Source organism: Mastigoproctus giganteus, chromosome 3 (genome assembly GCF_048544385.1).
Source record: "Mastigoproctus giganteus isolate SK-2022 chromosome 3, ASM4854438v1, whole genome shotgun sequence".
Classification (NCBI taxonomy): Eukaryota; Metazoa; Arthropoda; class Arachnida; order Uropygi; family Thelyphonidae; genus Mastigoproctus; species Mastigoproctus giganteus.
The window spans coordinates 12,704,874-12,720,475 of NC_143577.1; the positions used below are offsets into that span (position 1 = coordinate 12,704,874).

The 15,602-nt window shown below is 35.0% G+C and overlaps 1 protein-coding gene across 1 annotated transcript in view; it reads right to left on the bottom strand.

The window, feature by feature from the left end:
• LOC150087723 (tumor protein p73-like) overlaps positions 1-15,602 on the bottom strand; it is a 104,342-nt gene that overhangs the window by 43,589 nt on the left and 45,151 nt on the right. Inside the window, exons 7-8 of the mRNA XM_090369920.1 lie at positions 6,297-6,407; positions 1,160-1,265 (exon numbers count right to left, since the gene is read on the bottom strand). Coding sequence (XP_090226046.1) covers positions 1,160-1,265; positions 6,297-6,407 — 217 coding nt within the window. The remainder of the gene's footprint in view (positions 1-1,159; positions 1,266-6,296; positions 6,408-15,602) is intronic.

The following is a 15,602-nucleotide window of genomic DNA, read 5'->3' on the forward strand; positions in this document are numbered from 1 at the left end:
TAAACATGGGTTTCACCACCTCAAGCCTTCAATAAGCAAAGTGGTGGTATTGCATCAGTTGTTGAGTCTCCAATATGGAAGAGTCAAGCAATGAAAATACTGTACCTCCACCTGATTAAATCCAAAGAGATTTTTCTGTAGCTGAATTTCTAATCCAAGAAAGAACAACAGCTAAATCCAGAAACTGCCAATGATTGTTCTCTTTCTGCAGAGCAAAATCTGTATCTGGAAATATTTCTGTTACAATATGGTAAGTCATTGGGGATCCTTTTTTTTTTGTTTTCATTGTTGTTTTGTTGTTTGGTTTTCAGGAGCATTAGCAACCAAGGCCATATTGCTCCATGATATGCGGTGGTCATTCCCTGACCTTTCCGCATCCTCCGTATTTGGTGGTGACGGGCTCAAACCCCGGCCTAATCAAGAAGCGTGTGCTACGCACTGCTGCTCCTTCCCACCTGGCTACAGAGGCGGCTTTTGTTTTCATTAAAATGGTATTCATTATAATGGAATTTTGAATCTATGGAGCACAGGAATGGGTAAGAAATAAAGAAACTGACCAAACATTTGAATCTTCAAAAATGAAAGTTCTGATAGATGGAGGCAATGGAAAGATCATATTGCAGCCTATACTATCATATTAATTTAAAATGGTATGGGCATACAGAAAGGATGGGTTGTTGGCAGGTTTGAATTTGGGCCGAGGAAATTAGTATCTGTAAATTGCATGTATGCTAGTGATGAACTGTCCCTTTTATAGGATAAAAAACCCAAGCTTTCATTAGGAAAAAATCCATGAAACTTTCATTTGAGATCAAAAAACTCAATCCACTGTATAAAAAAATGTACACACAGGCCAGGCCTTTTCAACATGGTGTGAAATGACAGTGATTATAACTACTGTGTAGCTCATGAGGGCAGGGAAGAAAGGGAAATCTGCTAAGTAGCTGTTCAAAGTAAAAAAATAATAATAATAAATAAAAAAAATAACAAAAATCTAGAGGTAGATTTAAAGAAAACATTAGGGGTAGGGCTGAAGATCTTATTAGTATGGAAATCTGACATTGTAATTCGTGTAAATTTGTTTCATATCAAATCACATTTCTTTATAAATATTTATTATGATACAATTCCCATTATTCACATAAATAAATATACTTACTCCTTTTCTAATGTGAAAATAATCTGTAATGGTTTTCGATTTGGACCACCCACACAGGAATTTAAGCACATAAACCTGAATACATATGACGAATAACCCTTTACCACTGAAATAGAAAAAAAAAAAAACCATTGGTAACAACTACAATCTGCAAATAAATGCAAACAAAGTTAATATGGCTTATTTGGTAGCAGTAATTTATACACATTAATTCAATTTGTAATTTAAAATATGCTTCTCATTATTTCTTGATATATCTGCTGCTTCTGACTCAATTGCAGTAAGTGGTTTATGTCTACTCAAGGATTTTTATTAAATTAAAGCAGGAGTATCAAACTCATAAATGCTCAGGGGCCACACAAAGTTCTTGGGGGGGGGGGGGGAGATGGAGATCTCATTACTATACATTTATAAAAGTTTGTATAACTTATTAATTTAATATTAGTGTATCTCCTTGAAGTGTCACCATTTACCATTTAGGTTATTTTTATGTAGTTAAATGTGCTGTAAAAGTTGACAACATTGAGGGGCCACACAACAAACATTGTGGGGGCAGGCACATGCAGTCCCCCAGTAAACCAGTCTGACACACCTGTCTTATGTTGAAACTATAACAACTTATGATGTTTGTTTCAAGAAATAAACTTTGTTTTGAATTTAAATGTCTTTTATAAAGACAACTAGTATTGGTCTCCCTCAGGATGCAGCATTATCTGCATCCTGAGGGAGACCAATTTAATACTGTTTTATTTTGCTTCCAATTTTTTTTATTATCTATGCTGACAATGTTTTTTTTGGGGGGAGGGGTTGTTTAATACCCTTAATTTGCATTATCTGTAATTCTTATGTGAGTTCTTTAGTAGACAAGTTTCCTTATCTGTTTTTTTTTTTTTTCATTCTATTATAAATTGAAATAAATCAAAGTACATTACCTTTTTTTTTTTATTCTGATGCTTTTATTCCTTTGGAAGTAATAGTGAATACCATTTTGCTATTGCTGATTGACACTGTTAAATTCCTTGGTATATGCTTGGAATGGAAACTGATGTTTTCAAGACACTGTTCTTTTCTTAGAAATTCTTTAATTAAGACATTTTGGTTGTCTTGAACTATCTCGAATGACTGCTGATAGAAATATGTCTAAGTTATTTGAAAAACAGTTTATGATCTTCTTTTTTTTCTTGTTTCAGAATAATTTGAACATAGGAAAAGTACCACAAGCCTTACAATGGAGAGGGTTGACATCATAAAGTGGCATGCAAAATATGAAAAGATTTTCATATTTCGAACTTTCCACATCTCCAGTTTAAGAAGTTCTTTGGATGTACACCATCCACAGTTTTGATGAAGGCTACCAGTTTTGCTAAAAACTGGTAGCCTTTGCATAACAAAGACATCTGCCAATTTGGAACTTAAGAGAGATATCAAAAAAATCTCAAAGCAAAGTTAGCTTGTACTGTTACAGAGTTTGAACGAGAACAACCAAAACAGAAGATTTAAATTTGCCAAGTGCTTTTTCGGTCATGAGTGTTATAAACCAGATATTGTTGACAACGTTTTATGGGCTAAATTAATCACCACAATTGTGTTTATTACTCTCTTAACAACTCCTATCAATTCTTTAAAAAGGCTTTAAACACTCCTCGTTTGACAGTCTGGGCTGCAATTTGGACTGGTATGCTCAGACTTTTTTCTTTGGGAAACTGTAACAGTCTTTGCAAACATAATTTATGCTGCAATTTGTTATTCTAGTATTAGTGGCCAAATAACGTGAAAAAAACAAACTTATTCTGCATCAGTCAGCATATAAAAAAAATTTCTCCAATTAAAATGTTTCCCATAACCCAAAGTGACTATTAATTTCGCAGTGCACTTTGTCAAACTTTCCACCTCAGCACTACCTTGGGAGATAATTTATTCCAATGATCTTTAGTATACCCAAACCTAACTTCAAAAGAACCAGTCTTCTATTACTCTGTAAGAGTTTATATTATATTTATGCCTCCAGGTTTTTGTCTCATCTACTAGTGAGCATGTACTTTACTCATTCATTTTACTCATTTGTTTACCCTATACAAAAATCAGGCCCCCCCATTAGAGTGTCTAGTTGATAAGCTTTACAGCCCACATTTTCTCATATGCCCAATGCTTAGATCTCACCAATATGTAAGACCTAAATCAGTAAAATTAAGACTTTCTATGTGTTCCATTGTAGCTGTCATCAAGGAAGGCTGAAAACAAGAGGAACAAATTCACAAATCTCTGAAGAACCCCCCATTATTTAGTTCATTTATGGTGATTACTTGGCTTAGGATGAACGATCACCTTACTTTCTGTTTACTATTCACATAATATGTTCCCAACGGTCAAATTTGGATATCCACTCTTTCTCTGTGAAGGATGAACATGTCTACTATACAACAAGCTACTATAACACATCTTATGGATGGATCTACATCCTTTACTTGTCCTATTATGTTCAATCTACCTATAACTCAGTGCACATGCCTTTTATATTAAACCCTTAGCAGGTACAACTCTACACGAGATCACCCACATGCAATGATTCCATAAACTAGCACAAAATCCACAGTTATGATGAAGTGGGAACAGTGCACTATCTACTAAAAAGTGGTAGACTTTGTATAACAGATCTAGGGTGTCCTACTGCAAATGAATACATGCATTACTAAAGCTATACATTCTCTCTTTGCGATTTCTGTGTTAGTTGCCCTAACAAAGAGTTTAAATCCATTTTACCCATTTTATTAGCAACATTTATACCACTACTAGGAACACAGTTTAAACTAAAGTGTTTTTTTTTATATATATATATATATATATATATTTTTTTTTTTAAAGATTGTTAGCTTTAGTTTTGTTTATTCATTCAAAATGTCATTCTCGTTCACACATACCTCTAGCATCAGAAGACTCATTAGCATATATGGCCTCATACAAGAATCCATGAGTGTTAAATCCACATTATCAATAAAACGAATATCTGCAATACCTCTTTCTCCCACTCCAACTAGCAGTTTCCCCAAACCATTGCTACGTCCTATCTTTACTATGTCCCATAACTGCTACTACTATGTCCCACTGCTCTAGCATATGAAGCTATTTGGCTTTTTATAATGCAAACTATGCGGCACAGTCCATTATGGATGGGGTGGTCACAATTTACTGATCACTGAATGTATATACACACACAACCCAATATCATGACATCCCTCTGTTGATAAATGACCACCAAAGCACCACGTGTCAGACACAACTATAAATATAGTTGTGTATTTGTTCATAGGCCTTTGATGAGACGGCATTACAATTGTGAATGCAAGATGCCACGATCAACAGAGTTCACAGACTTCCAGCACAGAATGATAATAGGGTGCCACATAAACAATTAGTCTGTACATGACATTTCAACAGCATTGAAAATCCTAGGTTGATAAATAGTGATATGATCTGCAAATGGAAGCAGACTGAAACCATCATGATATGACACAAGCAAAATTGCCAAAGCAGAGAGAATGTAACAGAGGAACCCTACAAAGAATCATTCAATCAGAATGCAGGTTGACAAGCCGACAATTTAAACAGGTCCTCAGTGAGATGACTGAGACACGACACAACACAACACAACACAGCACAGCACAGCACAGCACAGTAGATGATATAAGCTACCACAGTCATATAGCCACCCACAAGCCACTAATCATCTCAAATAATGTTCGAGACTGTCTAGCTTGGTGTAAGGCTCACCATTCTTAGATTGTAGACCAAATGAAAGTTGTGATTTGGAATGACGAGTCATGGTATGTAGTCTACTAGTCTGACAGTTATGCCTGAGTGTGGCAGATGCCAGGAGAAAGCAACCTGCTAGACTGTCACTCTATCACTCTCTACCACTGTCAGTGTAGTTTGTTAGCTACCTGAGCAGGATCATCAACAGTTGAACCATCGATATCAAGTGGACCAATCTGATTCATCCCCTTCCTTCTAGAGTTTACATAAGTAAAGAGCTCTTTGCTGTTTTTCTTTGCATTCTTTGCCAAAGATTTCTCGTAATCTGCCTTTGCCTGCCTAACCTCCTTTGTAGCTTGGTTACAGACCAGCTTATATCTATCATAGGCTTCTGTGTCACATGTTAATTTATATGTATCCCATGCATTTTTCTTCTCTGTCACATGTCTAATTAGTTCATCTGACATCCATTTAGGCCTAAATCTTGAACAATATTTCTTTGTTGGTATGAAAAGCCTAGTAGCTTCCAAGATTAATTCTTTGAATGCCTCCCATTTTGAATTTGCTGTTGGTAACATCATCAGTTGGTCCCACCGTATAGAATTTAAATACTGTCTCAGACCACCGTAGTCACCTTTGCAAAAGCAAAAACCCTTCCCTTTCCCCCTGATGGTAGTTATCCCTTTGAGTAAATCCCACTTCAGCACACTGTGATCACTGCCACCTAGTGGTTCCTTTATCTGCAGATTCTTGATGCATGAAGAATCACTACTGATAATCAGATCAAGAGTATTACTCCCTCTAGTTGCCTCCTGAACATGCTGCTGTAGAAAACAATCATCCAATAAATCCACAAAAGCCTTGCTAGTGTGTGTGTGACCAACCCACAAATTCCAGTCAATCTCTGGGAAATTAAAATCCCCCATTATAAGACACTCTTCATTTACTGGCCCACTATTTCTCTGCACAATTGCTCATTATACTCATCGGATTCATTTGGCATAAAACACACACCTACTCTCATTTTTCCTTTCCCAGTGCTTATGTCACACCAAACAGACTCAATATTGCATTGTCCACCAATATCAATTGGATGCACTTACTTAGATTTTATGTGTTTCTTAACTAACAGCATAATCCCTCCTCCCTTTCTGTCCTGCCTATCCTTTCTGTATACATTGTATTCCCTAAATTCCGGTTCTGCACTGCTTATGTCTATGTGACACCCTGAATGACACTTGCTGTCTTTCTTGTGTAATATGAACCAAACAAATCAAATAGAAAAAGGCTTTTAATAATGTTAAAATAATTTTTCATATTTCAATTTAAAAAAAAACCAAGCATTTTAAAATTACTTTAAAACAATGAATAAATACATATTACTCACATGATGGATAATAATATGGAACAATGATACTCTGTTGTCCATTTTCTGTATCAGTTTCATAAAGAGTTTTTTGATCATCACATCTGATTATATGTGCTGGTGCTTGATGCCCTATAACATTAAACAAAAGATGGAATATACTTTGGAAGAGCAATACAGAAATAGTTTATATAGTAAAATTTGGTTAAGATGCTTTTGGAGATGCTATAGATGGAATGACCTCATTGGTGGGGGGGGGGGGATTTTTCTCCATCGAACTGAATTTTCATCCTGCTCCTATAAGCAATTGTTTGCATTTTTTAAAACTTGAAATAAAGAAATCAATAATTCATATTTCTGTAATAACTAAATTAAAAGCTGGTAAAGAAGCAGGTTTTTTTTTTTTTTTTTTTTTTTAAATACAAGTACTGAAATAATTAGATAACAGACATATCTCTGAATTACATTTTAATGCCTTGTTGTAAATAGTAATAGTATTCACCATATTATGCTTTCCTCCTCACACAGGTAACTGTTTACATTTGAATTTATCAGACTGTCAACCTCAACTACCTCCGAGGGCAACCTATTCCAACAATCAACAACTCATTGGCTAAAAGGAAACTTCCTACAATCTAATCCAAACCTCAACCCCTGTAATTTGAATTTATGACTCCTAGTTCTGGAATTCTTTATAAAAGTGAGAATTCTGCCCTCATTCAATCCCTCTCAGAGCCTTATACACCTCAATCAAGTCACCTCTGAGGTGGCTGGTTGCCAAGCTCTGTAGCTCACATAATCAGAGAGATCCTCTTATGGTCGTCCTTCTTACGATCTCACCATTCAAGTTACCCATCTTTGGACCTTTTCAAGAAGCACAATGTCTTTTTTCAGATGAAGTCTCCATACTTGAACACAGTACCAAGCCCACTGTTGTCTAGGAGACTCTTTCCCTCCAATGACAACAATGTCCTTGGGTTTATATTCACTTTAGAAATGACAGTTTCATTCCATAAGTCAACTTAAAATTACTAATTTGGATTGTAATTTGAACAGCATTGCCAAAAGAGATGAATTAAATATCATGGATAATGATATTGTTTCTAAAGTGAGTAGACACCTAAGCCTGTTGCTGTCACTGGAGAAGACAGAATTATCCCAAGACAGTAATACAAAAATAGAACAAAGAGATAAATACATTAAAAAATTAATTATTGTGAGTTTGCCATTCAACTCTTAGAAATTGCAAACATTTAACAATATGAATTGCTTTACACTTGTCAATACTTATTTGATATTTTAGTGGACTTCATTCATTAGTCCCTGAATATATAATATCAGTGTATATATACCATAGATAGCTCTTAAAGCAAAAACTATGAAAGTAGTGTAAAAGGCATCATTTCATCTGTATCTCATATTGTAATCATCCTTCACAACAAGATACCATATATTGCACTACCTCGAATAAGTAACGCTTCACTAATAGAGAAGTCTATTAGTTACTTATTCTCGGTGGGTACTGCTACCCAGGCTTGTTGGCCTTTCATCAGTGAGTGGGCAGGTACCCTGGCACAGAGAGTAGTAGATACAGAGTGGACACTCCCCTGATTTACTCCCAGCGCCCTCATTGTATGAACATGGAATTAACGCAGCTGTCAAAATACACAGAGTACTAATGTGCATGCCCAATTTTAATAAAGCCGTTATTGTTTTTGAATAGCGTTAATGGAGCGTAGCAAGTTTGATTTACGTTGCTTTTATCGTTATTATAATTATTTGTGTAATTATCTCTGACATCGTGGACAGAAAGAAGTATTTCTTTTGTAACAAAGCTGGAGTGCGATTCCACCGATTTCTGAAAGAACATTTAAGGTAATTTATCGTAATAATTGATACAACTAAGAAATATTTAATTAATGAAATATTAAAAAAAATACAAAATCTATTATTTTGATATTTTAGTTTTTAGGTAGTTTCTTTAACCCTTTTTTGGTGATATTTCACGTCTTTTGGAACTGGTACCTTCAAGGGCGGTACCGCTAAATTATTTATAATTGGCATTATTTAAATTTATATCGTTTTCTATTAATTGGGTTTAATGACTAAATTATATAGGGGATTATCGACTACCTTTTTGTCCTATTATCTCTACTTTCCCTTCCCTGTTTGTTTATTTATATTATTTTGCGTTTTATTTCGCTCTGCATTATTGCCGTACTACTGGCTGATGATTTTATTTAAATATCATAATTATTTTAATTATCAGATATAATTAGGCATCATGTGGAGGATGTGCATTTGCTGCCTCTAATGATAGCTACATAGCCATATTTATTTATTTTTATTACTTTTACCTAACTTTTACCTCACATAATATAAATGAGTGGTAGTAGTGGGTTGTTATGCTAAATAAGCAGCACCTGTGCCGCCACCTATTCTTTTCCTTTCTATTATATAAGCTGGTTAAGCTTGCATTATGTCAGTGGTGTGGCTCTGATCAAGAGTGCTGTCTGTTCTATAGATTATTTTTCGCTGCATAAGGACCACCGCCATGCAAATCCTCTGCATTGGTTGATCTATCGGAGAATGGAGGGGTGGTTTGGTTCTTCGATATTTCTGCCTTTGCGATGATTTGTATGACGATTGAAATGCAGCGATTCCATGACCATTATTGGCCTCGTGGTCCTCTGTCGATATGGGGCATGATGGTCAGTCTATTATTTTGATATTTTAGTTTTTAGGTAGTTTCTTTAACCCTTTTTTGGTGATATTTCACGTCTTTTGGAACTGGTACCTTCAAGGGCGGTACCGCTAAATTATTTATAATTGGCATTATTTAAATTTATATCGTTTTCTATTAATTGGGTTTAATGACTAAATTATATAGGGGATTATCGACTACCTTTTTGTCCTATTATCTCTACTTTCCCTTCCCTGTTTGTTTATTTATATTATTTTGCGTTTTATTTCGCTCTGCATTATTGCCGTACTACTGGCTGATGATTTTATTTAAATATCATAATTATTTTAATTATCAGATATAATTAGGCATCATGTGGAGGATGTGCATTTGCTGCCTCTAATGATAGCTACATAGCCATATTTATTTATTTTTATTACTTTTACCTAACTTTTACCTCACATAATATATATATATATATATATATATATATATATATATATATTAGTGGCTCTGGTTAGTAGTAGTAGCATGTGATGCTTATGCAGCATTAGCCAAAAAAAAAAAATAAATAAAATCACACCATTCCCTCCTAATGCCTGTCCAGTTCCTCCTTAAATTTATTCAACCTATCAACTTCCACAATGACAGATGGAAGTTAGTTCCAGCAATTACCCATCATTTCCGCACATCTATTCTACATCTGTCTTTTCTTAATTTGAATTTATACCCCCTTAGGTTCGTAATCTGAACAAGTAGAAGGATCCCATCAGAATTCAGCGTGCTCAACTCATTCAAGGCCTTATACACCTCAATCAGATCACCGCGCAGGTACCTAGTCTCCAGCCACTGCACTTTGCAGAACTTGAGCCTCTCTTGGTAAGAGGATGCCTTCATTCCCCTCACCAATCTTGTTGCCCCTCTCTGTAGACGCTCAAGCAAATCGACATCCTTCCTAAAATGAGGCCTCCAGACCTGTACGCAGTACTCAAGGCATGGCCTGACTACTGCCTTATACAGAGGGACAATCACCTCCTTTTCCCTGCTAGCAAAATTCCTATATATCATTGACAAAACCCCATGACCTGCCATGGCAGCCTGTCTGCATTGCTCAGAAAACTTCATATCTGACTGCACAATTACTCCCAGGTCTTTTTCATTTTCTACCACCTTAAGTGTAGTACCACACAGTTGGTACGTTTCTCTGGGGTTACTTCTACCCATATGCAGTACTTTGCATTTGTCAAGGTTAAACTTCAGTTGCCACTTCTTAGCCCATCTGCCCAAATTATCTAGATCCAGTTGCAGTAGCACACTGCCATTCCTGTCATTAACAACCCTGCCAACCTTTGTATCATCTGCAAACTTCAACACTAAGCTTGATATACCTTCATCAATATCATTGATAAATATACAAAACAACAGTGGATCCAACACCGAACCCTGTGGGACTCCACTAATAACATTAGTCCATGAAGAGCAGCACCCATTGATTACCACCCTCTGTCTTCTCCCACTTAACCATCCTTTTATCCATTGTAGCAACTTACTCTTAACACCATTCTGCTCCAATTTGTACAATAGTCTTCCATGCACAACAGTGTCAAAAGCTTTCCTGAAATCCAAATATATGATATCAAAATTATTTTTTTGCATCCAGTTCCTTTGTAACCACATCATAATAACCAATCAAATTTGTCAGACAAGACTTTCCCTTAACAAACCCATGCTGTGTCTGAATTATTGCTGCAGTCTTGTCTAGATGATCCTGCAATGCATCTTTAACCAGTGACTCCATTATTTTACCCGGAACAGAAGTTAAACTAACTGGTCTGTAATTACTCGTGTCACCCTTCGATCCCCTTTTGTGAATTGGGGATACATTTGCACATCTCCAGTCCGTGGGAACCTCCCCTGAGTCCAAGGATGCTCTCATAATTATGGCTAAGGGTTTGCTTAGTTGCTTTGCCACCTCCTTTAATATAACTGGATAGATCCCATCCACCCAGGTGCTTTTCTTATGTTTAACTTCAACAATTTCTCCTCCACTTTGCTCTCATTTAGCAGCTAAATGATGCAGAGTTCGTTTCATAGGATGAAAGGCCTAAAATAATAAATAAATAAAGGAAAAGAATTAAATAAAAATTAAAACTGAAGTCAAAAGGAGTTCAGTTCATTAAATCGAAACCTAAAACAAGAGTTGAGGTTAGTCAAAGTGAGCAAATGTAGATTTATGGAGTTAAGATCAAATAAGTAATATTTTAAAATATAATGTGGCCAGACTTGGCTAAAATGCAGCCTAGAAGGAGATTAAGATGACAGCCAATGTGTGCCAGTTGCAATAAACATTAATAAACAAAGAATTTATATATATACTACTGTATATAAAATTGTGGGTAATTATAGTAGGTTTCAGTACAGTGCACTTGTCTCACTGTACTGAAACCTTTTATTATTACATACCTGAACCCAGTAGTGTGTACATAAAATTCTGTATTTATTAATGTTTATTACAACTGGTACACATGACTGTCATTTTAATCTCCTAGGCTACATTTTAGGCAATGTGTGGCCATTGTATTAAAAAATCATTAAAAATATAAAAAAATTGTTTATTAAATTATTATATATTTGTAAAAACATAAGTAAATTACCATATCGCACTGAAGAAATAAATATAAAGTATAAGAAGGAGAAAAAAAAAAGGGGAGGGGGAGAAAAACGTAGGGAAGAAAATAAACAAATTTGAACTGAGGAAAGAGAAAACCACCATCTGCAGCGTTCCCACATGGCTATTACGACCGTTATTTATTTATTATTGAAATATTTACTTAAGTTTATATTTCACTATTCAGCCATCTTTCATAGCATCTTTTTTTGTATGGAAATAATAATTAATTATGAGTATCTCATACTAATAATCAGTGAATCGATATAGTATCCATTACAACTATGAAACTGTAGAAAATTCTCCAGGAACTCTTCACAATGTTCCAGCCTGTTTCCATGTTCATACAATGATGGCTCCACTTTCTGTGCACTTTACCAGATAAAAAAAGCTAACATTATTGCCTATGGGAGAGTCCACTCTGTATCTACTACTGTGCCCTGGCAACATGACAACCCAGTTGTGAAGTTAATTCCACAATATGAGAGATGCCAAAAGGTGTACATGACAATACTATAATAAAAACTAAATGCAACTAGGCATAATATCATAAGAGCTTGAAATAATCTATATTATATCAGTGTAAATACACCATAGATAGTTCTAAAAAGCAAAAACATGATGGCTTTTACACTACCTTCATAATTTTTGCATTAAGAGCTATCTACGGTTTATCTACATCGGTATTATAGATAATTTCACTTGTGATATTATGCCTAGTTGCATATAGTTTTTATTATTAGTCCTTGAAATATACTCATGGTGGACAACATATTCTCAAAGCTAAACAGGAAGTAATAACCACAATTTACACTTACTATTACTGATAAAACAGCAAATGTTGCGGTTTACATTTCCTCCACACATTTCAGCTCTACTGTAAATCTATTATACATTATCAAAACTGCTCTTGAAAATACATTTGTTCACAATATGGGCCTTGGATTTTGCATCCACAACATAAATCACATACGATTCAAAGAGGTTCAACCAAGAATCAAGTTTATGATAACTAGACTTTGAGTTATTTTTAAATGCAATTTAAAAAGTTATTTTTAATTGATATTTTGGAAAATCACTAACTGTCAATGCAAATCAAGATATTATAGGCCGACCGGGCTAGCTGGGTGGGTAAAGTGCCTGCCTGGCAACCCAAAGGTAGCGGGTTCGAATCCCGCCTCAGGCTTGGATCAAAGTACTGCAAAAAAAACCTTGGGAGGTGCACTATGGCCACAGAAGCCGATGCGCCAACAACTACCAAAAAAAAAAAAAAAGATATTATAGGCACAATGGATAAAAGGGGCTCATGTAAAGAATCAATGGATAAAATGGTTAGTTTATTTTAATGGCACATAGGCAGTTCAGGTCATAATGCACCAAGTCAAAATTAGTAATAAAAAATATATTTATTAAATATTTTAAATTTAATAATAAAATACAGATAGTCCATAAGTAATGAAACTATTTTGAATAACTGCTGATGTAAAATAAGTGTAAGTTATTTAAAAAATAGCTTTTTTTTGTTTTGTTTCAGAATAATTAATTTGCTTGGGCCCTACAATGAAGGAGAGAATTAACATTGTAAAGTGGCATGCAAAATATGAAAAATGAAAATGCTCAGGAGCTGCATGCCAGTTCAAGTTTTTTTGACATAAACCACATATAATTTAGATGAAGTGGAAGTTTGAAAAAGTAGGAACAGCGCACAATCTATCAAAATCTGGTAAACTTTTTATCTCAAAGACACCTGCCAATTTGGAACTTAAAATACCTAAAACAAACTTAAACAGAGTCATAAACTTAAATACAAGGTTTATCATCGCAAGTTGTTAGAAAGTTTGAATGAGGGGACCAGACAGAAGGTTGGAAAAAAGTTTTTGGCTGAGTGTAACAAACCCAGATAGCATTTACAATGCTTTGTGGAGATTGATGAAGCCACATTTAAAGTAAATGGAATTGTTAATCACCATAACTCTGTTTATTACTCTCTTAAAAACCCTTTAACAAGGATTTAAACATTCCCCATTTGATAGTCCAGGTGAGCACCCACAATATGCAAAAACTGTCTATGAATTCTTAAATGAAAAGTTTCCAGGTCACTGAATTAGACAGCATGGTTCCACTGATTGACCAACTGTGCTTTCCAGATTTAACACCCTGTGATTATTTTTTGTGAAGAATCTTAGAGGATAAATTACAGTCAAACTCTTTACAGTGACCCTCTTTTTAACATCTCAACATGTTATAACGTCCTATGTGGTTGGTCACAGCCAATTTCTCATTAACCTAATGCTATTCTACATTCTGTATAATGACACTGAAAATAAAAGGATTTCTCTATAACAACCATAAATTTCTACCTCTTAATCTGAATTTAATTTTTACTTTTTTATTACAATATTCACATTAAAAAAATGATAGACCACTTTAAATATTGAGGTAATTGAGTTTGCAGCCTGAGAATGAGAAATCATTTGTTAAAATTTTCCACGCTCTTTTCTCGCAGGGCGGTAATGAAATGAACATCAGTTAGAAGTTAATTTCATTAGTTATAGAGTGCATGTTTAATACTTTTTTTATAGCAAGGACTTATAATACCATTGTTTTCGTCATTAAGTTTAGCTGGAACTTATGCTTTTTATGAGAAGTGAGTACGATAAGCATAAGCCCTAGCTAAACTTAATAAGTGTATATTTATTGGTATGGCTCCAAGAAAGCAGACAGCTTTGCCAATCGCAGATAAAATTAGGATTTTGCAAGCTGTAAATAACAGTGTGCATTCTAAGACTGACATCACCAAACACTTCAGCATTCCTAAGAGTCCTCTGTTCACTATTCTATCTAAAAGACTGAAAGCTCAGAGAAATCTGCTGCACCAGGTAAGATTCAAGCATGAAAGGCAAAGTATCCAGATCTTGAAAAGGTACTTTTAGAATGCCAATGACGATGTGTAAAAAAAACCATTCCTGTAGATGGTAATCTTTTAAAAGCTAAGACTGAATCATTTGTGCATAAAATGGATGGTGAAGAATTTAAAAGTTCAGATGGATGGGTTCAGACTTGTCATGGCCTACCTTTCAAAAAAAGTGTGTGGCAAAAGTGCAACCATGGACATTGATGCTACAGAGGATTGGACAATCATTTAAAAAATGTTCTGCTGACATATGACTACAATGACATCTTCAATGCTGATAAACTGGACTCTTTAATCATTAGAAAAGCTCAGTAGCCTTGATGCTTTAAAGCTTTGAAAACATCACCGACTATGTATCGAGCAACCCAAAAGGCATGGATGACATCACATATCAACGAAGAATGGATCAGAAATCAGATTACAGGATGAGTAAGAAGAATGGGAAACTTTTGCTGTTTGTGGATAACTGCACCCCTCATTGTTAAGTATCTATGTGCAATCAATGTCAAGTACCTGCCACTAAATATGATGTCAGTTCTTCAGCCACTTGATCAAAGTGTAATCCAGTGTTTTAAGAAAAACTACCGAAGAAGTTATTAAACAAAATTGTGCTATGTCTTGAAAGCATATTTCAATGCGAAATCAACATCCTGTAGGCAATATATTTATGTTTCAGCATGGGATGAAGTTGATTAAAAAGTGATCGCCAACTGCTTCAAATATGCTGGATTTACTGCCTTAAATGATGCAATGTGTGAAGTTTCACATGCTTCTTCCTCTATTAATTGCGAAGAACAGTCTGATAACAAGGAATAAATATTTGAGCATGTGCGTCATCATGCATAGGCCTAAACTTAAAACTTAAGCTTCAAAGATTATGCAGAAGTGGATGCAGACATTGAATGTTTCAGGATATGCACAAATGAAGAGGAACCCATTGCAGACATAATGAAATTTTCTGAAATTTGTACTGATGCTGCTGATGAGTAACCTACTGTGGTTGAACAAGAAGTTTCAGTGAAACTTCTAATCTCATCAAGGATTAGAATTTGTATGTTGATT